Consider the following 26,071-nt stretch of genomic DNA (forward strand, 5'->3'; position numbering starts at 1 on the left):
AGAGACGATGCAGCTGTTCTGTGGAGAATGGACGGGCATGATGAAACAAGGACACTAAGGCCAGGCAGGAGGGGCAGGTTGTGGCCTAGCCAAGGGCACGGTGGCACAGGTAGGAAGGAGAGGGCTCCCTTAAGGGATGACGGAGGATCAGGAGGAATAGTCTAAGGAGAGGAGATGGGGTTGACTACACAATAAATTTGGGGTGCTCAAAGGTCATTCTAAGGCAGGGAATGGAGTGAAAGACGGGGGTACTTAGACTCTAGAAATCACAGGGTCAAAAAAAGGGGGGCCTGGAAGTTGTTGGGATGCCCCAGAGAGAAGTATTAAGGAAAAGGAAAGAGGGCCCAGCCCCCAAGGATCAGGAAAAGAGCCAGCTCAGAAGACCCAGGAGGAGTAGTCACAGACGTCAAAGGGAGCTTCCGAAGAGAGGAGAACTGGCTGTGAGCAATATACCTGGAATAGCTTGAAGCAGGGGAGGACTGAGAAGTGGAGGAACAGGGAGCACTTGACCCTCCTGGAAAGGCTTGGGGATGTGAAGAGTTTTAACTGTGGCAGTGGTGTTCCAGGGCCCTGACCTGCGGCCAGGTTTGAGTATGAGCAGGGCCAACGCACCAGACCGAACAGGTTGGGTGGTCACTGCATACCAGTAACTATCTATTCACAAAAAAAGGGCTGGAGGCCCTGGGGCAGCCCTAGAGTTGGCGGTATTTGGGCAAGCCTATAACTGCAGCGCGGACACTTCCCACATGGTGGCGCCAAAGATCAACTCTAGATTTGGACTAGGCGGAGGTAGCGCAGGGGTCAGCGATTTGGGGATCCTAGGCCGAGGTCACCGTCCCATAGCTGGAGGGGATTGCCAGATGCCTGGTGGCTCCGGCCTTCTGCACCACAACACCTCCCAAGTTTCTGTCAGAACCCTTCTCCTATTGGTAGGTAATCCCAGAAATAAAATTACACACCACACACGTCGGCATTCTGGGGCCTGACCTGAAAGGGTACCCGGAGGGACAGCTTGTCCCATGATCTGGAAGCAGCAAAGACGTCCCTCCCACTTGTCCCTTAGGAGAAGGGAGTCAGGAAGGAAGGAAGGACGCCCATCCCAGCCCTCAGGGACCGACAAGCAGACATCCCACCCTAGCTCAGCATGGCCCTGCTCACAACTCCCTCTGGAGGCCAAAGGTAGACCAGTGGGGACAAGGGCAGAGACTGCCCACTCTTGGGCGAGTCCCCAGGGAAGCCGCCTACCCGGTCTAGAAGTTTACACCTCCCAGTGCAGAGGCCAACTTGGAGATTCCCCAATAAGTAATGGCCAAGTTGCTTTCCTTTTGCAATGATCCCATGTTCATTGCAGATCTTTCCTAGTTTAAGGAAAGACAAAGAAAAGCCAACCAAGTGAAACTGCAATGCTCAGACAGGATGGTCACTACTGACAGCACTCAGGGCCAATGGATGCAGGTCCACCTGAAGACACTCCTGCTACACAGGCAGTGCTGGAGCCTTCTCCACTCCACTATGCTTATTGTGTTGAGCACATTTCCATATTCATAGATATAAAATGCTTGCTCCCCACCCTGACCTGACCTTACCTCTTTCCATCTCCTCCAACCTACATAATTAGAATATAGCAACTTATTCTTACCTCCTTGTCATTGCTCTTGCTGTTTCACCTTACTGGGACATTCTTCCTATAGATCATTCCACAAGTGCTTCCTGGTCATTTAGGTTTCAGCTCCAATGTTACTACCTTATAGAGGACTCCTTGACCACCTGGAAAAAGTAGCCCCTAGTTCTATCCCTCCAAACTTCATTATCATGGCTTGTTTTCCTCACAGCTCTTCTCTCTCAGAAATCATTTTATCTAGCTGGGCACACAGTAGTGCACACCTGTAATCCCAGAGGCTTAGAAGCTGAGACAGGAGGATCTCAAGTTCAAGGTCAGCTTCAGCAACTTAAGGCCCTAAGCAACTTAGTGAGAACCTGTCTCAAAATAAAAAATAAAAAAGGGCTAGTGATGTGGCTGAGTGGCAAAGCACCCCTGAGTTAAATCCCCCCCACCAAAAAAAAAAAAACAAGAAATCATCTTATCTATAGGTTAATTCATTTATTGTTTCTTTGGGCTAGAGTATAAACTCCTTGAGATCAGAGTTTTTGTCTATCTGGTCCACAACTGTGTCCCAGCATCTGGAACAATGCCAGGCACAGAGTAGATGCTCAGTATGTGCCTGACATCTATTTTTAATGGCAACAGAGTAACTCAGAGCATCAAAAAACAAAAAACAACAACAACAACAAAAAACACACTTTCAGCCCTCTTTCTCCTACTGATAAGCTGTGCTATCCATTTAGCGCTGGTCAAACAAGTCAGTAATCAACATCTCAGGCACCATTCTTTTCCTGTTTAAACAATTATTTCTTTGGAATAAATTTCTCAAGGAGGAATGGCAGGATGAAAGGGAGATTTGCACTTAACTTCCTGAAATATGCTGAATACACTACTCAGAAACACTCAAATCAATCCCTACTCTCCTGGTCATCACTACCAATCTCAGGCCAAAAATGGGTGTCTTCTTGTTTATATTTGCATTGTTCTGGTTATTAATGAGATGAAGTGCCTCTTCAATTTGAATTTTTGTTTGTGTGTGTGGGGGGGAGGGGTGATACTATAGAGATTGAACCCAGGGTTACTCTACCACTGAACTACATCACCAGCCCTTTTTATTTATTTATTTTTTAAATTTTGGGACAGTATCTCACTACATTGCTGAGGATCTTAATAAATTGCCAAGGCTGGCCTTGACTTTGTGATCCTCTTGCCTCAGCCTCTGGAGTCACTGGGATTGAGGGTGTGTACCAAGGTGCCCAGCTTCAATTTGCAATTTTAATGAGTGAATGGATGGGTGCAGTTAAAGCATCAGAAAGGAGAAGAGGCTCCAAGAACAGCAGGAGTGGTAAAGCCTTGACTTAAACACAGGTCAGCATCTTGGTACTTGACCTTTAACATACATGATGGAAAGTACGGTCCAGGCTGGGGATGGAGGAGGGTAGAGATTAGTTGTGGGTACAGGCTTATAGTCCCACACCTAGCCCTCTCAAACATGCCTCTGCCCGCACCACACACTGAAGTGCACTATCCGCCTACTTTTCTGGCACTTTTGGTCCTATCTCACTTGACCTCTTGGTCATATGATTGACCACTGTCTCCTTCAGAATCTGTCTCCACCCAGGAGACTCTTTCCTTTATCCACATGTCCAGCTGCCTTCTAGACATGTTCTTTTTGATGGTACCCAGAGCCTTAAGACGCCACCTGCTCAAACTAACTATGTCATCTTCCCTATCACCTGGTCCTCCACCTCACTGAAGAAAGGTGCATTCACCCCTCACCTAGGCCCAAGCTTCCCCTCACCCTGCTTTGGTGACAGAGAAGGTACAGAGACTTGGAATCATTCCATTTCTGATTGACCGTGAGCCACCAGAGCAGGAATGAGTGTAGTGCAGCATCACCTCTGGGCACCCCACTGTTGGTGTTCATACAGCAAGTATTCCACAAATGCTTGCTGAATATCTGGAGAATGAGCGAATGATATAGCCACAGCCACAGTAAGAAGCAGGCTTCTGTTCTCTCTTCACAGAAAGCTGGGGGGAAGCTGCCCAACAGAGGGCTGTAACCCATGGAGGCTAGGGAGCAGGGTGAGGTGAATCTCTGGTTTTCTGGGTTTTGGGAAATGAACTGCATGACTTCCTAAAATGGAACAGCACCATGTGTGAGCACCTGGGGTTCACTGGGCTCTCATCATCCTATGCCATCTGTTAGAGGGATTTTTCTCAGGCCTGAGTCTACCCTTCCAAGAATATGAACTCCTCCAAGTTAGAAGTGCCCATATTTCCTTGCTGTGCCCAGCTCCCAGCACAGCATAAGGCGGAGGATGTGCTCCAGAGAGCAATGCCTGACTCAGGCAGAGCTGAACTGATGATGACTCAGAGAGCTGAGCTGAAGCTCAGACTCAGTCCTTCCTAACCACAACACCATGGAAACTTTCTGCCTTTCCTGAGCTTCAGGGGTCTCCTTTGTATAAGGGTTTCTGCTGTATCCTTTCTGATCCAGGGTAGTAGTTGTTGGGAAAGTGTCTGGCCCTCAGATGCTGCCCCTCCCTCTCTCAAGACCAGCGGGAGAGGGCCAGGTGAATTTGAATGTGTTCCCTCTATTCACTGCAGCCCCATTTGTGCCTGGTTCTGGTCACAGACAAGGAAAATAGGCAGTGATGGGTGCTTCAAGAGGACACAGGTCCCCCTGAGGTGGCACATTTGAGCGGTTTTTCAAGAGAATGGGGGGAGTAACATTGCAGGTAGAAGGGAGGCACAGAGAAAAGTCAGAGGCCAAAACGTAGGGACAATGTTCAGGAAGTTACAGGCAGGCTGGTGTAAGGCAGACCAGGTGTAAAATAGGTGGGAGATAAGGAGGTGAGATCATCTCAGGCCAGATCTTGGGCCTTTGAGGCCCATCAGTGTCTAGACTTACCCTGAGGGCAATAGGGAACCACTGAAGCCTCTTCAGCAGGAGAACAAAATGATCCATTCATGATTTGTAGAACAATAACATGACCCGATTTTTTTTTCTTGTGGTACTGTGGATTGAACCCCAGGGCACTTTACCATTGAGCTACATCTTCTTTCTTTCACTCTATTCGTTTCTTTCTTCCAACAAGTTCTCTCCAATTTGTCCAGGCTAGCCTTGACATTGTGATCCTCCTGCCTTAGCCTCTCAAGTTGCTGGGATTACAAGTGGTGGGTACCATCATGCTGGTTTGTGATCCAGTTCTTGATTTAAAAGATCACTGATGCTGTTGACAAAGTGGAGACAGAAAGGCCAGAACAGATAGCAGCCTAGGACTTGGTATGAGCTGTGGCAATGGAGAGATGTGGCTAGACACAGGACTGAATGGCTGACTGATTGTGAAGAATAAAGGAATTATTCATTAAAAATAGAGATTTTAGGGGCTGGGGATGTGGCTCAAGTGGTAGCGCGATCGCCTGGCATGCGTGTGGCCCGGGTTCGATCCTTAGCACCACATACAAACAAAGATGTTGTGTCCGCCGAAAACTAAAAAATAAATATTAAAAAATTCTCTCTCTCTCTTTTAAAAAAAAGTATTAAAAAATAGAGATTATGTGCTGAAAGAAAGAATTGTCAATCCAGAATTCCATATCCAGTGAAAATGTCCCCAGAAATGAAAAGGTAATAAAGATTTATTTATTTGTTTTTTGTTTAAAAAAAAATAGAGATTTTAGGGCTGGGGATGTAGCTCATTATAGAGCTCTTGCCTATTATGCATGAGGCCTACATGCATGGGTTCGATCTCTACTACTACTACTACTACTACTACTACTACTAATAATAATAATAATAATAATAATAATGGAAATGTGGGTGTTTTCTAGAAAAGGAATTCCAGAATTTTGGACTGAGAAAGAGTTCTTCAGACAGTGCTCTGCTGAGCCCTGGGCAATGGCATATGGACAGCCATAGCTCTATGCCACCGTCACTCCAACGACCAGTATGCCCAGCCCTAGATGCTCAGGAGATATTTGTTGAATTAATGAATGACAGAACACTCACTTGCTGGGTGTGGTGGCACATATCTTGTAACTCCAGACAGGAGGATCTCAAGTTTGAGACTAGCCTAGGAAACTTAGAGAGACCCTGTCTCAAAATAAGAAAATATAAAGGTCTGGGGTTGTAACACAGTGGTAAAGCACCTGAGTCAATCCCCAGTACTGCAAAAGAAACAAAAATTCCCAAATTTCCGCTATAATCCAGGACAATAGTGTCAAGGACTTCTATGGTTCCTGTCTCTTTGTTACTTAGAGACTCACAATCAAGCCCCTGAGCACACCTGGATATGTTTACTGCCTGTTCCTGGTGAGTGGCATGAAGAGAACTGACTGGAAGCTGTACAGAGAGTGGCAAGAGGAGGGGATGTGCAAAAAAAGGGCTTGGAGGATGCTTTGCTGAGGAGGTGACTTTAGAGGTGGTCAGAGGCCAAGTGGTGCCAGTTTTGAGAATTCCAATGAGGTTCAGTCTATGGTCTGGCCAAAAAAAAAAAAAAATGGTGCTTTGCAAAGATGAGGGCAAAGGAAAAAGAGGGTATCATTAGACAAACATGAGAACTGATGGGTCCAAGCTCTGGAACAGATGGTGCTCTGGAGAAAAGAAGACTAAGATGAGGGCTTTGGGAGAAGTGGAGAACTGGGAGAGGCTGTGGGGTGTCTCTGTAAGAGCCTGGGATGGAGGGGATGTCAGTGCCCAGGGGTTCTCTACCATACTGGATTGTCAGAAAAAGCTCTCAGGACATGGGTCAGGGACAGATATTAAAAAAACCTCTTAAAGTTCCTCTGCCACTTCTGAGTATGCCTGACTTGCCTCTAAAGATGAATAGGACTCCGGGTGGGGACTCAGGGTGCCCAGGTTTGGAGGTCAGTTGTGTCTGATTAATATAGGAGGGGTGGGAGAGTGGAGCTAGCCTTTAAACCGAGGGCGAGATCAGCTCTTAGCTCCACCTCGACCTACTCCTGGGGAGAGCTAGCATGCCAGTGAAGGCTTTAGGAAAGATGGCCAACATGTGCCCCAAGTCTGCAAACAAGAATCCTGTCAGGGTCCCCACCAATGCCCCAGGAGCACAGCCTGCGACTCTCCAGGAACCAAAACCCAATGAGCGGTGAATGCATGATCTAGCTATGAGCCTAGGCTTACCAGCCAGACAATGACAGAAAGGGCAGCCTGATCTCACAGTGGGGAAACTGAGGCCGGCTGTAAAGCAGGGAGGTAAGGGGGTCATGGTCTGGACACAGAAGGTGTCAAATAGCTAGGCTTCTAATCTTCCTCTAGCCTTCCCCAAAACCAACACAAACGGCACTAGACCTATTTCAGATGGCCACAGACACCGGGTCTGAAAGGTCTCTACAGCAGTAGGCACTTGGGGAGGAACTAACAGGAGGGGTTCCTTAGCGTTCTCACTTTAAGATCTGCGTGTGGTTCCCAAAAAGCTACCCCATTCCCGCGGACGCCCTTGCGTCTGCCAAGATCTCCTCTGCCTACAAGCTGGCGGACTGGGCGGGCCACCAGCTTGCCCCGTTACCCGAGAGGGCGGAGCGAGCCGTGGGCGCTTCCAGGGGTGCTGGAGCCGGGGGAGCGCCGGAGGAGGGGCCCAGCGGGCAAAGAGAGGGGCGGGGCGGCGGGAGGAGCAGGCGCCGGCGGCGGCGGCGGCGGCGACAGCGGCAGCTGCGGCGCGACCAGGCCGGGCAGCGCCTAGCGCGCACCGAGAGCGCGAGGTCCTCGCAGCCCAGCGCAGCCATGTGAGTGTCCGCGCGGTTTCCGGGGACCGAAGCCAGGGAGGGGGGCGGGCGCGGCGGTTCCGGTGCTTTTCCCACCGGCGCCGCCCGGTGGATCTGGGATCTGCGGCCCTGTCCCTCCTCGCCTGGTTCCTGGGACCCCTGCGCGCTGTTCTTTCCTCCCCTCCCCCCGGGCGCGAAGGACACAGCTTCGCTCCACAAAAGCCGCCGCCTTCTGGACTGCAGCGCCAGACGCAGCCTCCTTGCCTCCCACGGCAAGGCCCTGGTGGCTGGTGCCCTGGTGCCCTGGGGTGGATCAGGCCGGAGGGTGGGCCGAGGCGCCAGCCTGGGCCTCGGTAGGGCGCTCCCTGGGAGCTCGCGGCCCTTGCGGAGGGGAAGGCTGATCTATTGGGAGGGGGATTGCAGGCGGCCTCCGAGATGAGCTAATTATCCTGGCCCCGCTGGAGGATCTAATCCGCTCTGAGGCGGGGACCGCGGTGACTGAGCCTGGCCCGAGGCCGTGCTCTCCTTCCAAACCTGGCGTAGATGAATCCGGAGAAAATCGTCCTGGCGGGGTCCTGGAACAGACCCTGGAAATGGAGGTTGCTGTGGGGACTCGGCAAGCAGCCAGGCCTGGGCCCCCTGCAGAACTGGTTTGGGGAAGGGGCTGCTCACTAGGGCTAGAGGCCAGGCTAAGTCATCTTCAGCACCTTCTGACCTCCTGTCCCGGTTGAAGCCTGACCCTCTTACTGACCTTTCCAAGCCACTTCTGATGTGTCCAGGCTGCCCCCCACCCCCAACACCTACAGTGTGCAGTCCAATATAACAATAACGGTGCCCTGGCCACTATCTGTGGGGCTGTGCCCTGGGCCTGCCGCAATCAGCCCAGGCACGGCTTGTTGAGGAGGGTTATGACCATCTGGCAGATGCATAAGCAGGCCCAGAGAGGTTAGTAACATTCTCAAGGTCACACAGCCGGTGTGGGGAGAAGCGGGAATTAGATCTGAATCTCTGCCTCGGCACTATCCTTCTTCGTAGTATTTGACGATGTGGTGAGTGTGTGAAAATTGAGGATTAAAGTATAAAATACTCCAGTGGAACAAGGACTGGCATGGCTCCCTCTTGCAATTCCCTACGGGTCCTGGGTCCTGTGGGCAGCGGCGGGAGAGAAAAGCCTGATGAATCGTCCCAAGGGTCTGGACTTGGGTGGGAGTAAGGGTTGCACGCAGGGTGTCGGGCTGGGTCCTGCTCAGGTGGAAAAGCAGGCGGGGAGGGCGCGAGTGAGTCACCGCGGCCCCGTTCCCCCGCCGCCGCTCAGACTAGGCTGGGGGGGGGGAGACCGCCCCGCTCCCAGCGTGCGGCGGGACAGGGAATGTGACCAGCTGACCAGGGAGGAGGCCGGCAGGAAGTGAGGCCTCCAGGCTGCCTCCGCCCGGTTCCGGGGTGGGGGGTCCCAGGCCGCGCAGCACCCCCTCCCTTCTTCCCTACACGCTCTGGTTGGCAGCTGCGGAATGACGTCAGCAGCCGGGTTTGGGGCAGTTGCCATAGAGACAGAGGCAGACTCAGGAGCGACCCCCTTCTCTCTTGCAGCCGCCCCAGGCCCAGATTATTTTTAGTATCTGTTTACCTCTGCCTGGGGCTGCCCTACGGCGGGGCGGGGCTCGACGGGGGACTCCGGGTCAGGCGGCTGGCCTGGCATACCGCAGAGCTGGGCAGTGCCGGTGGCCTGGCCGCACCTTCTGCCCCACAGGGTGTGCCAGTCTTGGCTATAGGAGGTTTTGGGGGGCCAATAAATGATGTCATGCAGACAGGTCAGGGTTCCATTCACTGCTGCCCTGGTCTGGCTGTGCTGCAAGCCCCCTAACCTTTCATGACCTGGGTCCTGAGTTCCTTCCCATGTCTAGACCAGACTGTAGGGAGGACATGAACTCAGACCCTTGCTCTCACCAGCTGACATGGCCCCCCTCTCCCTTAGCTCAAGGAGTTAAGTCCTTCCTATCCACCCTCAGTAGGGGAGATCCTGCCTACCCACCCTCTGAAATGGTCAGTCAGAGGTACGTTTTGATGGTCATGAAGGGGGAGTCTGTACCAGCAGTTACACAACCTCCTTTCTGTGGGACTTGGGTATAGGTGGCAGCAGAGCTCTAGCAAGAGAAAGAAAATTGGTGGGACAATCAGCATGCTTGAGACAGAATCCCAGGGCCCTTCCACCTTGCCTCCGTTCAGGAGAAGCAGTACCCGACTTGCTGATGGTAACAGAGAGTAGGTGGGGCAGCAGAGCCAACCCCAACTCTCCTATAAGTGACCCCTTTCCAACAGGTCAGGATCCTCTTCCTGTGTTCAGGCAGCCCCACTCAGCTCCCTCCCTCCTCCATCTCCCAGGGGCTGAGGCCTTGCTGGAGGATCCTAGAGGTTACAGTAGGAAGCCAAGCAGACAGGCGCCAGCTCCCACAGGATTCAGCCTGGTGGAAAGACCAACCCTAAAGAAGAACTGACAACTGAGTTATGTGGCCTTGGGGTCAAAGAGATGAAGCTATGGAGGTGCCCCCAAAGGGGGAACCAACTCCAGGCAGACTTTCTGGAGGAAGAAGTTAGAGGGTCAGACCTGGAGAAGGAAGAGTTGATTAGGTTGAGAATAGTGAAGAGGGCAGGAGCAATGGGGGCTGCTGCTTAGGTGCTAAAGAACCTTTCAGGTATGAGGGGTTCACAGCTGCTGGGGGGCAGGGCATTGGCAGGGAGGAGATAGGCCTCAAAGGGCCTTATGGTCATGTTAAAGAGTGTGGGCTTTAACTTTGGGGCAGGAGGTAGCTGAGGATGTTTCTCAAGAGTCCAAAAAAAAAAGGAATATTAAAGATATAGAGTTTGAATCCTGGCTCTGTCACTTACTAGCTATGTAATAATAATTAATAATGACAGCAGTTCACAATGGTTGTGTGCTAAAAGTGAGAGGTAGTACGTCTACCCCAACTTTCCTACCCCATATACAATTCTCCCTTTCTCAAACATTCCCTACACAAGGGAGTTATCTAACTGTCTTCCCAGCAGCCCTCTAAGGTAGTGGTAACAGTTGTTATTATTAGCCTCATTTTTAGGGTTATCTGAAGTCACAGAGGGGGCTGGGGATGTGGCTTAAGCGGTAGCGCGCTCACCTGGCATGCGTGCGGCCCGGGTTCGATCCTCAGCACCACATACAAATAAAGATGTTGTGTCCGCCGAAAACTAACTAACTAACTAAATAAATAAATATTTAAAAAAAAAAGAAGGTCACAGAGGCAGTTAGCCTCAGGTTTCTCAGCTGTGAAATGGGGTTAATAGAATTTATACTAGTAAATTAATAGTGTTGTTGCCAGAATTAGATGGTATCTGTAAAGCACAGTACCTGGCATATAGAAAGCACTGAAGAAAAAAAAAAAAGCGTTTTTGGCATTACCAGGTGACTGAAATTTTCAGAACAGAGTGCTGTTACTAGATAAAGAATGAACAGTTGGGCTGGGTGTGGTGGTGCACACCAGCAATCCCAGCTACGTGGGAAGCTGAGGCAGAAAGAGCGCAAATTCAAGGCCAGCCTCAGCAACTTAATGAGACCCTTTCTCTAAATAAAATACAAAATAGGGCTGGGGATGGGGCTCAATGGTTGGGGAGTGTCCCTGAGTTCAATCCCTGGTACCAAAAAAAAAAAAAAAAAAAAAAAAAAAAAAGAAAGAAAGAGAAAATATGCAGCCAGAGCAGAAGGTGGAAAACCAGGAGTTTATTACCTCTTGAAATTCAAGAGGACAAAGGGTTTAAAGAAGAGAAAAGGACCTGCCAAGTCAAAAGCTTTAGCTGAGATCAAGCAGAATAAGGATTAAACATAAGGGCTGGGGATGTGGCTCAAGCGGTAGCGCGCTCGCCTGGCATGCGTGCGGCCCGGGTTCAATCCTCAGCACCACATACAAACAAAGATGTTGTGTCCACCAAAAACTAAAAAATAAATAAAATAATAAAAAAAGGATTAAACATTAGACACTGGATTGATTCAACAAAAGGGAAGTCACTGGTAACCTTGTCTGGACCAGTCAGGGAAGAGTGGGGAACATGGACTAGGGTGAGAAAAGTAGTAAGCAAGTGTGGTGGACTGCTTCTCCAGAAATTCTGCTTAGAAAGGAGAGATGGGGTGAAGAATGGGGTAGCTGGAAGGAGACACAAGGTCCACAGGAGGTTATTTCGTTTTGTAGTTACTTATTTACCTGTGAGTGTGTACAGGTGCTGCTGGAGATCAAACCCAAGACCTTCAGCAGGCAAGCACTTTACCACTGAGCTATTCCCCCAGCCCTTATATTATTCATATAAATCCAACTTTATTACTAAATCCAAATATATATATACAGTAAGTAGTCAGGTATGGTGGCATGTTCCCTTTAGTCCCAGCTTACTCGGGAGGCTAAGGCAGAAATATCATTTGAGCTCAGGAATTCAACCACGGGAAACACAGTGAGATCCTGTTTTTTTTTTTTTTTTTTTTTTAATATTCACATAGACACACACACAGGGAAGGAAGAGAGAAAGTATATATGTCATAAGTGTACAGTTGATACATTTTTTTTTTGCAAAGAAATATGCCCACATAGGATCAGGAAATAGAACCCAGAACAGGAAATGGAACATTGCTGGTACCTTGGAAGACCCCTTGTGCCACCTTCCAGACACAGCAATCCAAGGGTAACTATAATCTGACGTCTGTCAATATAGATTACTTTTGCCTGTTTTTGAACTTCATTATCACGGGGATCATACATAAGTTCTCTCTGTGCCTTTTCCCCCCACTCACTGTAAGATTCACCCACATTGCTGCATGAAATGGTATATTTTCATTTTTTTTTTGGTATGTAGTAATTCTTGTTGTTTATTGATGGACACTTGGATAGTTTCCAGGGTTGTTTTCACTTCATGTGGGAGTGACTTGAGCTTGGAGACATGTGGAGAAAATCTGAAACACTCATTTCTATGAGAAGGGAGAAAGAGGCTTGGGTCATACAGGAGGATTTACCAGGTGGGAAGTAAGGACTGACTGAGGTTGAGAATTGCTCTGTGGTTTGAGCCAGCCTGCTGTGCCAAGACCTTTGGCAGCTCCCTCCAGGCTGTGTGCTGGTGCAGCAAAGACAGGGAGTTGGGTTGCCAGGGTTAATTTCTGCAAGGTAGGATAGAGGCACAGAGTGCTGAAGATAGTAGCAGCAGGCAAGTGATGGAAGGGTGGCAGTAGATGCAGGCTGGGAGGAGGGTATGCAATGAAGATAGAGAAGGTAGGAGGGAGCTGGCAGAGAGAAAGAAAGCAGAGGCGGACTTCGAGCTTCATGCAGGGTGGTGTCTGTGAAATTCTAGGCTGTGTCTCCAGTGACTGGCACATACTTGGCTGAAGTATGTCACTTAGTGAATATCCGAATAAATGAGCTAAGGGCTCAAGGGACCAGAGGTCTCAGGTAAAAATCAGGTGAAATGAGAGTGATGGAGAGAGCTTGGAGGCTGTGGACATGGTTTAGGAAAGGGGCATTCAAGAGCAGATGATAAGGCTGGGGTGTTCCCAAGGAGATGGCCGAAAGGAGCAGAATGGTCAATGTTGACTGGGTGGATAATCTGTGGGAATGCAGAGATAACCAGTAGGTGCATGGTACCCAGTCTCCAAGGTAGTAGAAGAGGATGGCATTTCCTGAACTGGGGTCCTTGGACCTCTTATAGCTGAATCTGTAAGGGGATTGATGGATTTATTGCATATTTAGACTCCTGAACCCAACCTGGGCTGGGTGAGAAAGTAAACACAGTGTGGCAGATTTGGGCCTAAGAAGCAGGAATGTTTATGGAGTAGGAAGCATCCAGCCCCTCCATGGTCAGAGGATGGGGTATCCAATGGACCCTTGACATGGTGATCTCTATCCATACTGGAGGTGGACAAAGATAGTCAAGAAAGAGATATTGGAAGCAAGCACCAAGGGAATTCAGAGCCTAAGGGGCCCATGAGCTGGGGACCAGAAGGCCAGGGCCTCAGCCCTAGGATGCAGCTCTGGCTAGAGACAAGACCCTGGATGGGGGAGTAGGACCTGATTCTCTTTCTTGGGCTTAAGAGGAGGGCCCAGACTGAGCACCCATCTTATGGGTGCAGAGTGGTAGTGGTGCAGGGGGCTGTGGGATTCTTGCATCCAATTCCTTTTCCACCTCCTTCTTGGGAAAGTAACATATAATATGGGGTTAATCTAGTCCCACACTTTCAGCCCCTCTCTCTACTCAGCTTTCCAGATCTCTCATACTCAGCACTTTACTCTCCACCCTCCGTTGGCAGTCTCTCCGATCAGAATCCCCCACACCCAACTCACTACATTTCACACACTTAGAACCCCAGCTTTCAACCCTCTGTATGTTGACTTTACTCCACAGCCCTCAACAGCCACTCTTAGAGCTACCTACTTTTTTTTTTTTTTTTTTTTTTTGGTGCTAGCTGTGGGGTACCAGGAATTAAACTCAGGGGCGCTTAACCACTGAGCACATCCCCAGCCTTTTTACTTTTTATTTTGAGACAGGGTCTTCCTAAATTGTTGAGGCTGGCCTTGAATGCTCCATCCTCCTGCCTCAGCTTCCCGAACCACTGGGATTGTGAGGAGCGCCCACCATGCCCAGCTAGAGCTACCTAGTCTTAACTGTTCCCAGCGGTTTCCTCATTCTATCCATCCTCGTGCTCAACTCCCTTCACACGCACTCCTGACCCCAAGCCTCGTCAGTCCTCTCCCCCTGGTCACCACTCCCAGAGACCAGGCGGGCCGAGGAGGCCTGGTGCCCCCCTAGTCCGGCCGGTCCCGCCCCATCCCGGCGGGTTGAGTCAGGCGGCAGGAACTGGGCGGGGGGAGGCGACGAGAGGAGCCAAGCCAGAGCGGCGGGGAGCGAGCGCGGAGCCCAGTGGGGCCCGCACCTAGTGGCCCTGGCGGTCAGGGACGCGGGGAAGGAGCACGGGACGGGGACTGTCTAATACTTACCATGAGCGCCAAGAAGAGAGGTAGGACCCAGCCTGGGGCTGCAAAGTCTCGGGGTTGGCCACGTTGGATGCAGGCCAGATTCTGGGGGCCAGGGGTTGCGTGTTTCGCCGGAGCGGGTGGGATTTGCCAAGGATCCTTCCTTGCCAAAGGCAAGGGTGAAGGGGTGCGTCCGTGACTCAGTTTCCAGGTTTCAGCCACCACAGGAAAGTGAAGGAGGCGGGGCACTTCTCAGCACTGCCCCCCACTCTGGGAAACCCCCGGCACCCAGCCCCAGGACCCTGGCGTTGCAGCGCCTGGGAGCGCTGGGAGCGCTGGGAGCGGGTGGGAGCTAGGGGAGCAGTTTACTCAGGACGGAGGAGTCGCAGCAGCCAGGCCCGTGCCGGCCGGGCCTGTCCGGTAGCTCCACAGGGCTCTCCCTGCCCCGCCCCGTAACCTCCCTTGGCCTGTCGCGGTGGGGGCACTAGCTCTCGGGTCCACTTGGGGGGGCGATCAGGGGCAGGGCTGGAGAGGCCGCCCCGCCCTCGGATAAACAGGCGCTTCCGCACATTCTTTGCGCGCTCCGCCCCTTTCCTGCCCCTTCCCAGCCGGAGGAGGGTCCCTGCGCGACCCCACCTTCCTGCCCCGGGGCAGGCGGAGTCCGCACCATGGCAGGAAGTGGGGGCCGAGCCGAGGCCACGCTGAGTCCGAGGCTGAGTCGCCCGCAGCTGCCCTGTCATTAGAGTGGGGATCGGCGGGCTAGGAAGACCAAGGCAGGAGCCCCCTGGGGCTGTACCTGGTGACTGGAAGGACCTCCTCCAGCCTTGGGACTCGGCCGCAGGGTGGGGGCTTCAGGGACTCTACTGGTGCTGGACACCCCTCCCCCGCCATCATCCCTAGGGAGCCCCGCGAGGACTCATTCCATGATGTCCCTGTCGGTGCGGCCGCAGCGCCGCCTGCTCAGTGCCCGGGTCAATAGGAGCCAGTCCTTCGCAGGAGTCCTCGGCAGCCACGAGCGCGGGCCCAGGTACGCAGTGGAGGGGAATTAATGGTTGGGTCAAGAGAATCGATGGGATTGGGACTGGGTATGTAGTGAGGGTTTGGGGGACTCCTGCTTGTCCTTTTCTTAAGGCAGCTTCTTCTTCAGGAACTTCCAAGTCTTCAACCCGCCGGGGCCTCCACGAAAGCCCCCAACACTCTCCCGGGTGTCCAGGATGTTTTCTGTGGCTCACCCAGCCCCTAAGGTGCCGCAGCCAGAGCGGCTGGACCTGGTGTATGCTGCCCTTAAGCAGGGCCTGACGTAAGCAACTCCCCTCCCACCTTTTGTCCTAGGATTCCTCCCCAAGTCCCTAACTCTTTGTGTTAGTAAGACATTTCCCCAGCTCGGCACCCTCTCCTACTGTCAGTACCTTAGGCAGCTAGAGACTGGAGAAGTGAGTTGACTCTTGTCACCTCTTTGTCTAGAGCCTACTTGGAAGTGCACCAGCAAGAGCAGGAGAAACTCCAGGGGCAGATAAAGGAGTCCAAGAGGAACTCCCGTCTGGTGAGTGATGGTAGGGATGCTCTGGACTAATGCCCTTTGCTTTGCCATTGTGAGGGCTGAGCAGGGCCAGCCTGTGTGACAGCTGGGCTATTTTCTGTGGTAACTATGTCCAGGTATGAGTTGAAAAGGGAATATTAGTAAAGGCCGAGAGCATTTCTCCAAACTTCTTTGCTGTGCACACTTTCTACTTGAGAGCAGTGCTGCTCATAGAAGCTCTCAGTGGGGGAGGTTGCATCCCCACAGACAGGACAAGAGGAGAATATGTTGTAATAGTAGTAAGGAGAGGGCCAGGGTTTTTTCCTGGGGAAAAAGGAAAAGCTTGCAGAGGAGGGAATGCTTCTGCTGGGTCTTGAAGGTCTGGGTGGGCAAGTGCCCCTGGTGTAGTCCTCGTTATACCTCCTAAATACTTCTTGTTTTTCTCTGTAGGGCTTTCTATATGACTTGGACAAGGTGAGTGAATATAGAATAGTGTTGGAAGGGGTTGGCTCATGGAGAGGGGAAGGGGCCTTGGGCCTATGGCCGCTCCTGACCCACCTTTCCCCCAGCAAGTCAAGTCCATTGAACGCTTCCTGAGACGATTGGAGTTCCATGCCAGCAAGGTACTTGTGCAGCATGAGTGCAGAGTGGGATGGGAGTGGGTTTTGGGCAGCATAGGGAAATTGGGGGCAGGGTACAAGTCTCTGAGTGAGCAACCCCAGTAATGATTCTCAGTTCCCCCCTCACTTTCCCAGATCGATGAGCTCTATGAAGCATACTGTGTCCAGCGGCGTCTCCGGGATGGTGCCTATAACATGGTCCGCGCCTATAGCACTGGATCTCCAGGGAGCCGAGAGGCCAGGGACAGCTTAGCTGAGGCCACCCGGGGACATCGAGAGTATACAGAGGTGAGAGAGGTGTCACACATGGGGTGTGGCAGGGCTGGTGAGAGGGATTGATTCTTCATTCCCTCCTGTCCCTACCCCTTCCTCCCAGAGCATGTGTATGCTGGAGAGCGAGCTGGAGGCACAGCTGGGCGAGTTTCATCTCCGGATGAAAGGTACTAAATTGTGGGGACAGATGGGAATCAGGAGGGAGTGTGCTCAACATGGCACATCTAATTCTCCCCTTACTCCCAGGGCTGGCCGGCTTTGCCAGGCTGTGTGTAGGCGATCAGTATGAGGTATGAGGATGCCCAGGGGAGGCGGGGGGATGGAGGTCATGGCCCTTGCATCTCTGCAACTCCAAGGGTTGCTTCATCCTGCCTATTTCTTCAGATCTGCATGAAATATGGCCGTCAGCGTTGGAAACTACGGGGCCGCATTGAGGGTAGTGGAAAGCAGGTGTGGGACAGTGAAGAAACCGTCTTTCTTCCTCTGCTCACAGAATTCCTGTCCATCAAGGTGACTTCTCTACCAGTGTCTGTAGGACACTGTGGTTCTGTAAACTTCATGACCTTGTGAACCCCTTTATAATCTTACTGAGACCCTTACCTTTGTGATGTCCTCATGGCTCCATGGCTCTGTGAATGTATGACCCCTCCACCTTCATGACCCTGTGATGATCTCTGTGTCATTGAGAACAATCTTTGTGATTTCTATCTTCAAGGTCTCCTTGATCCTATAACTGCCTCATGATCTTCTGACTCTGAATATTGATCCCCTAAGCCCCCTTGAGATTATGACTCGCTTGATCTCAATGACCCTACCAACTCAGACCTTTATTATCTCCATGTTACCAGACTGCTTCAAGCCTCCATAGCTGTATGACCCTGAGAATTCCAATCCTCATGGCCCCATGACCCTGTGACCATCTACACATATGCAGATCTCTGATTACCAGGAACTCATAGCCCCTGCATCCCTGTGATCCCACTGTACATTCTTGGCTACAGGTGACAGAACTGAAGGGTCTGGCCAACCATGTAATTGTGGGCAGTGTCTCCTGTGAAACCAAGGATTTGTTTGCTGCCCTGCCCCAGGTTGTAGCTGTGGACATCAATGACCTTGGCACCATCAAACTCAGCCTAGAAGTCACATGGAGGTTGGTGGAGCTAAAGATCTTAGGGGCAGGGCCAGAAGGGTTGTGGCACTGCTAATGGCCTCTTCCTCCTCAGCCCCTTCGACAAGGATGACCAGCCCTCTACTGCTTCTACTGTCAACAAAGCTTCCACTGTCACCAAGCGCTTCTCCACCTATAGCCAGAGCCCACCAGACACACCCTCACTTCGGGAGCAGGCCTTCTATGTGAGTCACAGTCCAGACCTAGGCCTGCCTCTTCATTTCCCAGAGGCTTTTCTGGGATGGTTCTGAAATGTTCTTCCTTCTCTCTTAGAATATGCTAAGGCGGCAGGAGGAACTGGAGAATGGAACAGCATGGTCCCTGTCATCTGAATCTTCAGATGACTCATCTAGCCCACAGCTCTCAGGCACTGCTCGCCACTCATCAGCCCCCAGGCCCCTGATGCAGCAGCCTGAACCTCTGCCCATCCAAGTTGCCTTCCGAAGGCCTGAGACCCTCAGCTCTGGGCCTATGGATGAGGTGGGGGCCATGGCCCCAGTTTTAGCCAATGGGCATGCCCCCTATAGCCGGACTCTGAGCCACATCAGTGAGGCCAGTGTGGACGCTGCCTTAGCTGAGGCTTCAGTGGAGGCTGGGGGTTCAGAAAGCCTAACCCTAAGGCCTAGCTCACCTATACACCTAGATCCCACCCAGGAGTGCCCCAATTGTGTTCCTTCTGTCCCAGACACTGGCCATTCTGCCACAAGCCCCACTTTCAGTACTACCAGCCCCATGTCCACATCTATAGACCCTGTCCCATCTGAATATCGAGATTCAGTTCATAAGGCCACAGATTCTAGCCCTTCTAAGCTGCCAAGCCCCACCCATACCACTATAAACTCCACGTGTAGTGCCATAAGCCCTATCAATAGTGCTCCAAGCTTCATGTCCACTACTACAGGTTCTACCACCAAGCCATTGCTCTCTACCCTCACCACTACTAGCTCTATCTCCACTACTACAGGCCCAACCCAGACCATGGCAGGGTGGAACCACACTACTCCAAGTCCCATCCATACCACTACAAGCTCTACCCATACTACCACAAGTCCTATCCATACCACTGCAGGCCCCACCCATACCACTGCAAGCCCCACAAACGAAGCCAGAATGTCAACTCACACCACTACAAGTCCTACCTGCAATGCTATGGGCCCAGTAGTCCAAACCACACACTCCACCTTTACAACTGTAAACTCTTCCACTTCTGGGGACATTGCTACACTTCCCACCCTCTCTACAGATGTCACCCTCTCAGGCACTAACCCCTGTAGCTACTCAGCCTCCACTCCCTGTATTCAGGCAAAACCCACAGCCTCCAGCACTTACTACCCAAGTCCTGTCTCTTCTGGTTGGAAACCTCTCATAAGCCCTGCCCCAGATCCCCCAGAGCCCATCCTTCAGAACCTAAGCTCCCCTCCCTCACCCTTAGCTCCTATACCCCAGCATTCAGAACTTAGCCCGGCCACAGCTAATCAAGCCTCAGTCCCAGGGGCAATTGAAGGGACTGGGGACAGGAGACTGGAGGAAGCCCTAGGGGCTGTAATGGCTACTCTGGATGACTATCGTGGCCAGTTTCCAGAGCTGCAGGGCTTGGAGCAGGAGGTGACTCGGCTGGAGAGTCTGCTTTTGGTAAGGAGGGCTGGGATAGCTGGGCTGGGGCAGCACAGGGAGGACAGCCAGGTAGTAGCAGCAGCTCTCACTTGCTTTACTACCCTAGCAGAGACAAGGCCTGACTCGCAGCCGAGCCTCCAGTCTCAGCATCACTGTGGAGCATGCCTTGGAGAGCTTCAGCTTCCTCAATGAAGATGAAGATGAAGACAATGATGGTCCTGGGGACAGGTAAGACTGTGGGGGCTAATGAGAGGAAAGTGATGAAGGGGAAGAGGTAAGGCTATGTCAGGTGGAGGAGCAGATGTAGGAACAAGTGAAGTGGGGCCAGGTAGAGTGCATGAAGATGGATTTGTTGGCAGCTGTGATCACTCCTCCCATGTATATCTCATGTGTGTCCTTGATGCCCATGTCTCCAACCCCATCTATCTCCAGTGCTTCTGGCCATCCAGCTCCTCATCTCTGCAATGAGTCCCTCCCCCATCGGTCCCCATCAGCTTGTGAGCCTCCTACTCCTCCTCTTTCTGTTGGCTTCACTTTGGACCTACCCTCTGAAGGAGCTCTTTCAGTGCATCCCCAATTCTTTGCATGCTCCAACATCGGTCCTTTCTGTCTCAATCCCAACTCTCCTGGAGGTCCCAATCCCTCAGCTCTCAGTCCTGGAGTGACCTGGTTTGAGAGTCGTGCCCAGTCCCTCCTCCCTCCCAGGTTCTGGCCCCATGCCATGCACCCTTTACAGTCCTCATGTTATAAACCATTCCACCTTACTTCTGCCCATCCCAACCCTGGCAGCTCTCTGGGGTCCTAGTTGGAGGTGCCACAGGGGAAACTGACAACCCTGCTACTTCCTGCTGGTTACAGCCCCTTCCTCCTCGAACTTACCAATTATCTTGTCTGTGCATTATTGTGTTCTTTCATTCTGGGATGGGAGGAGCTTAATAAAACTGGTGACCGGATAGTGATGTTTGCTTTTGGAGGGGTTGACCCCAGTTTTTTCCTCTCAGGCCTCCAAGCAACCACCAGGAGGCTGGGGCTGAGGACAGCTCAGACTCAACCAGTGCTTGTCCCCTCAGCACGGGGTGTCCAGCTCTGGATGCTGCTTTGGTCCAGCATCTACACCACTGCAGCCGCCTCCTACTGGTGAGGCTAATGTTATTTCCTCTGCCCTTCCCTTGTACCCCTTGTTCCAGAGAACCTGCACTCTAATCCTGGTCCTCTCTGCCTCCTCTGAGTTCCATACCCTAATGTCCCAAGATTCTGGCATTTGGCTCTTGCTGAATGGAAGACCTCCCACATTCTGGTTTCCCTCCCCACCTCCCAGTCTCTCCCAATGCATGCTTCTGCTTGTAGTCCCTGGACTCCATCTCTCCCAAGCTCTATCCAGGGTCTGAACTACTCAGCCACCCCTGTTCTTCAGAAATTGGGCACATTTGGGCCCCTTCGCTGCCAGGAGGCATGGGCCCTGGAGCGGCTGCTGCGGGAAGCCCGAGTGTTTGAGGCAGTATGCGAGCTTAGCAGGCTATGGGAGATCCCTGCCACCTCTGCCCAAGATGGTAAGGGCCCTTATGCACCTGAGCTCTGGTGCCCATCTTGAAGCTCCTATCTTACCCCACTCCCATCTACATGTCTGTCTGCCCCCTCCTCCATTTGCCCTGTTGCTGATGATTTCCTACCCCCTTCCTTCCACCTCCCCACAGTGGTACAGTTCTCAGCCTCTAGGCCCGGCTTCCTGGCCTTCTGGGACCAGTGCACAGAGGGACTCAGCCCCTTCATCTGCCCTGTGGAGCGGGTGCTCCTCACCTTCTGCAGCCAGTATGGTGCCCGTCTGTCCTTGCGCCAGCCAGGCTTAGCCGAGGCTGGTGAGTGGGCTGTCTACCTGCCCCTTCTGTCCTTCCTTGGCTCCCTGATGACAGAGACCTCAGGGAAGGCCAAGTCAACCTATGACTTGGGCTGAGTGCTAGGGAGAAATAACAAAGGACTATGCCCATGTGGCCAGGGTGTGCAGGCAGGGAGACTCTGCAAGAGAGCATGGGACAGGAGCATTCTTTTGCTACTAAAAGCCTGGACCTATCCTGACTGTGGCACTGCCTTCCACAGTGTGTGTGAAGTTCCTGGAGGATGCCCTGGGGCAGAAACTGCCCAGGAGGCCCCAACCAAGCCCTGGGGAGCAGCTCACTATCTTCCAGTTTTGGAGTTATGTGGAAGCCTTGGACAGCCCTTCCATGGAGACCTATGTAACTGAGACTGCTGAGGAGGGTGAGGCAGTGGCCTTGATCACAAAATGGGTGTATCTGAGGGTGTGGATGAGACTTAAGAACAAGGCCTCTGATCCTAGGAGGCTCCTGTCTTGCCACCTTGTCCCAACTCTTCATTTCCTTCCTTCTTTCAGTATTACTGGTGCGGAATCTGAACTCTGATGACCAGGCTATTGTGCTGAAGGCCCTAAGATTGGCACCAGAGGGGCGTCTGCAAAAGGATGGGCTTCGGGCCCTCAGCTCCCTGCTTGTCCATGGCAACAACAAGGTCATGGCTGCTGTCAGTACGCAGCTCCGGAGCCTGTCCCTGGGTCCTGCCTTCCGAGAAAGGGTGAGTCGGGCAGGGCTTCCTTGAAGGCAAGGACTAGGATCCTGGGTTCCCACTATCTGGTAAAATCTGCTTTCCTGCTCTTGCCCAGGCCCTCCTGTGCTTCCTGGATCAGCTTGAAGATGAAGATATACAGATCCGAGTGGCTGGCTGCCTGGCCCTGGGCTGTATCAAGGTGAAGTCTGACAACCCATCCACCTTTTCTCTCCCCTCTGGCACCCCTACCCTTGGGCCCTTCCTACCTACTTCACTGAACCCACCTTGATATTCTGTTCCCTGATAGGCTCCTGAGGGCATTGAGCCCCTGGTGTACCTGTGCCAAACAGACACAGAAGCTGTAAGGGAAGCTGCCCGTCAGAGCCTGCAGCAGTGTGGTAAGGCTAGGAGATGGACGATGTGGGTCAGGTGGATTCTGGGAGATCTTAGCTTATGGGAATAGGGTGAGATAGGGCTGGAGATGGAAGGGACAGGACGAGTCTAGGGCCATTCCTGATCTCATCCTCATGCATTACAGGGGAAGAAGGACAGTCTGCTCACCGACGGTTGGAAGAGTCATTGGATGCCCTGCCTCGAATTTTTGGGCCCAGCAGCATGGCCAGTACAGCATTCTAAACTCTACATACACATACTCCTACTGCTCCTTGCCCCTACTTTCAGGGCTCACCAGGCACTGGCAGGGTGGGTGAGGGCTGGCTCCAGAAACCCCTCCCTCCCCACAGATTCCTATCAATGAAAATCTAATATATTCTTCTGTTGCCCTTGGGGTTGGTAGAGTCAGTGCCCGAAGTCAAGTGCCTCCCAGCCTCGGCTCAGCACATCCCTTGCCACAGAGTGTCCAGGGCCTGGTTACCCTGCCTCTGCCTCACCACATCCCTTGGTTTTGTATTTTATTTACAGAGTTTTACAGAAAATAAAATTAAAAAAAAAAATCTTTCCTGCATGCACTCCTGACCCTCTAACATGCCCTTCCTGACAATGGTGTGTCCACACTCCAGCTGTGACAACAGCATTCATACTTGCCCTGGAAATCCTGGTGGAAGAAAGCCCAGAGGCTGGGAACTGGGTTTGGGGAAGAGAGCAGGGGAAGAGTGTAGAAAGCATTGCTAAAGAAGCTCAGCCTGCAGCTGGGCCTAGGAACAACAGCTGTGGGTGGAGCTGAACTGTGGAGTTGGCTCAGAGAGGCCCAAAGGGTGCCAGTCCTGGCAACATATGTGGCCAGGGAGCAAAAGGGAAGTAGGCAGGAAAAGCCTGCATGATGTGACTGCACTTCGGGCCACGAGGGGGCAGCAGAGCTGCATCAGTGGATGCCAGGCTTCTGGGTGTTCTGGGAAGAGAAGTACCTACTGGAGACTGGGGAGCCAGGGAGAGGAGAATCTTGCCAAAGGGAGGCTGGAGACCCAGATGTCTGTCCTGTCACCCAGGACAAAGTTCTTTCCCTCCCTGGGCTGCCTCATTCTCTGTAATAACAAATTTGCTGAACCCTGTGGCTTCCAACAGATGGCAGATCTGTGCTGTGCAGGAAGCAGGGCTCCTGGAAAGTGGTTCCTTAACCCTAGAGTTGCTTGGTACATGAATGTGTTAACCCAGGAGGTTAAAAACCTGTGGAAGAATGGAGTGAGACTACAGGATGGCAGGCATGTTCCAAAGAGGGGAGACCCACACCCAAGTAGAGAAATATACCCTTTATTCTTTCCCGTCTCCTTTTAGAACTTCCACTATCCACAGCTAAGGAGATAGTGCATGGACAGGGCCTCTCCCTCCCTGAGCCCACTCTGGTGTCTCAGTGCCTGTGGTGGGAGCACATTTATGTCACAATATGTGCATACAAGTGTCGCAGGGAATACATGTGTGCCTGCACTCTGGAAGAGCCAATCAGGTACCAACAGTTGTGTGGGGAGGTTCAGGTTGACCCAGATCCCTAAGAAGCCCTACCCCCCAGTGCTTTAGAGCAGTATGAAGAGGTTTGGTTGGGGCCTTAACCACCTGCTGGGGAAGCCACATTGAGCAGGGGGGGGAATAAAAAAAAAACGGCAACAGGAAGGCGCACAGGAAACACCTGTGTGTAAACGCAGGTGGCTCACTTTAGGCTAATAGGGGTGGGGGCAGGCAGACAACAGTCTTCATACATCGGCCCAGCTCTGCTCCCTCTGTAACTATGAAGGGTGACATGGATGAGATAGTCTAGTTCAGCTTTTTGGGTAGTCAGCTGGGGTGACATGGGGTAGATAAGGCAATCAAGCCATAAAGACCAAGTCAGTGTCCAAAGCTGATTACAGCTTTGCCCCATGGGCTCTTTGCAGAAGGGTCAGTTCCTGAACCATCACTAGAAGCCTCTCAGGCTTGAAGCCTCACAAGAAGCCTACTGGTATAGCAGGAAGAGGAATAAAGGAGCTGGGTTGGGTCTCAGTTGTACTTGCTTGCCTAGCACATGTGAAACACTGGGTTCAATCCTCAGTACCACATTAAAAATAAATAAAAAGTAAAGATATGGAAAAAGAAGTTCTTAAAAAAAAGGAATAAAGGAAGCAAACACTAGCTGACCAGGTCCTGGGAAAGTGTACATGAAATGATTGGGCCGGCACAAGCTCACAGCTCAATCCATAAAACAGAACAGGGCAGGGCCTGGGCCAAAAATGGAGGATGGAAAAATGCCATTATGTCAGCCAGTAATCAACTAGGACTGTTGCTGAGAAATCCCTGCTCTCCAACGTTAGGAAGGAAAAGAACCCCTCTACGAGGAGGGTCCAGAGGCCAGAGCCTGGTCTTTAGCTCTGGCTGAGGGTGGGTGTGAAAGTCCAGGAAGGCAGGAGCTAGAATTAGGGTACTGTGAACACAGCCAAGTGAAGAACTATAAAGACCAAGACAAACACGGTACACACCCTGAGGTCTCTGTAAGTCTTGCTTGCTCAGAGCAACATGATCAATCCCAGAACAACCATTCAACCTCTATCCATCTGTGATTGGAAGTCAGGCCTCCTTTGCTCAGGCTTAGGCCCTGGTGTATGAGATGGTGAAGGATAGGAGTATTTCCTGTCCTCCTACCTCCAACCTCCCCTGCCTCCTACATCCCTATGGATGCCTCCCACTGGCCTTCACACAGGGAAAAGCACACTTCTCCAATTCCTATTCTGCTGTCATGCACACTTGCTTCTGCTGCCTTGGACTCAAGGAGCCTGCTGCCCCAGGTGATGGGAGGTTAATGACATCATCAAGAGTAACAGGTACCAGGGCAAGGAAAGCCTGTTTCCAGCTGTACTATGGAGACTGTGTTAGCCCAAATACAAGTGGGCCTCCAAGACTGAGACACACTAAGAAGTGCCCCATCATTTGAGTCCACTCAGGCCACAACCATGCCTTGGCCATTGTCTTCAGGGTTTTGCAAGGAGGAAGTTGATATAAAAATGCAAAAAAGGGGCCAGGTCGAGGTGGTCCAGGATACAATTTATTGTGTTGGTTATTGCTGGAGTTTCTTCCTACTTCCCTCCTTTCCTCTTGCCTTCTTTCAACCTTACCTTTCCTCTTGTCTCCCACTCTTCTTCCTCATGTTATTCAAAGCTGCAGAGAACCAAAAAAAAAAGAAAGAAAGAAAAAAGCATGTTTGTGAAGGCAAAGAAGCAGATGGGCTGGCACGTGGGAATAGGACTGCTTCTTTGTCTCGCCCACAGAGCGGGGGCGCTTTTCTTGTGTGTTTCTGTGCCTGGTGTGTGGGTACAATTTGCTGAACTCCAAGCATATGACATGCTGCCTCTCTTCCCTTCCTCCCCCTAGATAGCCCTGGAGTGCCCTATTTAGAAGATCCATAGGTGGACAGAAGCTCTTGACTTGACTTCTGGGCTTGCCTTTTCTGGCTTGATATAGGAGGGTGAGCTTGGGAAGACTCCAGTAACTCATGTAAACCGCTAAGGAATCTCAATCTGTCATGTAGAAAATAAGACTGCCACTGACTTGCAAGAAAGAGGCTACTTGTTCCAGAATTTATGATCAGGTGATGGCCAC

General features: G+C 51.8%; 2 protein-coding genes across 13 annotated transcripts in view; one reads left to right on the forward strand and one right to left on the reverse strand.

Annotated features, from left to right (window-relative positions):
• Agrp (agouti related neuropeptide) overlaps positions 1-26,071 on the reverse strand; it is a 55,899-nt gene that overhangs the window by 17,145 nt on the left and 12,683 nt on the right. For 2 of the 11 annotated variants that reach the window (XM_078032523.1, XM_078032522.1), the window contains exon 2: positions 25,588-25,630. The exons of 6 other annotated variants lie outside the window; for them this stretch is intronic. The gene's annotated coding sequence lies outside the window, so the exon portion shown is untranslated. Of the gene's footprint in view, positions 1-1,639; positions 25,631-26,071 lie in introns of those variants that run through there. 3 more of the 11 variants (XR_013430954.1, XM_078032529.1, XM_078032520.1) reach the window with 3 other exon arrangements.
• On the forward strand, positions 14,211-23,019 carry Ripor1 (RHO family interacting cell polarization regulator 1). 2 transcript variants are annotated; one of them, XM_005318322.5, is made up of 22 exons: positions 14,211-14,345; positions 15,202-15,328; positions 15,449-15,601; positions 15,766-15,844; positions 16,271-16,294; positions 16,390-16,443; positions 16,576-16,728; positions 16,817-16,880; positions 16,960-17,003; positions 17,098-17,223; positions 17,715-17,863; positions 17,937-18,066; positions 18,155-19,513; positions 19,602-19,723; positions 20,497-20,632; positions 20,910-21,045; positions 21,190-21,351; positions 21,590-21,748; positions 21,882-22,078; positions 22,167-22,250; positions 22,359-22,449; positions 22,590-23,019. In XM_005318322.5, exons 1-22 carry the CDS (start codon positions 14,327-14,329, stop codon positions 22,685-22,687), a joined length of 3,666 nt encoding a protein of 1,221 aa, XP_005318379.2. In that variant the 5' UTR covers positions 14,211-14,326; the 3' UTR covers positions 22,688-23,019. The 2 variants fall into 2 exon arrangements, with proteins under 2 accessions (XP_005318379.2, XP_021577330.2); XM_021721655.3 differs by having other exon boundaries at positions 19,605-19,723.

The sequence above is a fragment of the Ictidomys tridecemlineatus genome, chromosome 15, assembly GCF_052094955.1.
Source record: "Ictidomys tridecemlineatus isolate mIctTri1 chromosome 15, mIctTri1.hap1, whole genome shotgun sequence".
Lineage (NCBI taxonomy): Eukaryota > Metazoa > Chordata > Mammalia > Rodentia > Sciuridae > Ictidomys > Ictidomys tridecemlineatus.

Coding starts and splice junctions, on each gene's coding strand:
- Ripor1 (XM_005318322.5), top strand. Junction 20,633..20,909: donor ACTGCAGCCGCCTCCTACTG/GTGAGGCTAATG, acceptor CCTGTTCTTCAG/AAATTGGGCACATTTGGGCC. Junction 21,749..21,881: donor AACTGAGACTGCTGAGGAGG/GTGAGGCAGTGG, acceptor TCCTTCTTTCAG/TATTACTGGTGCGGAATCTG.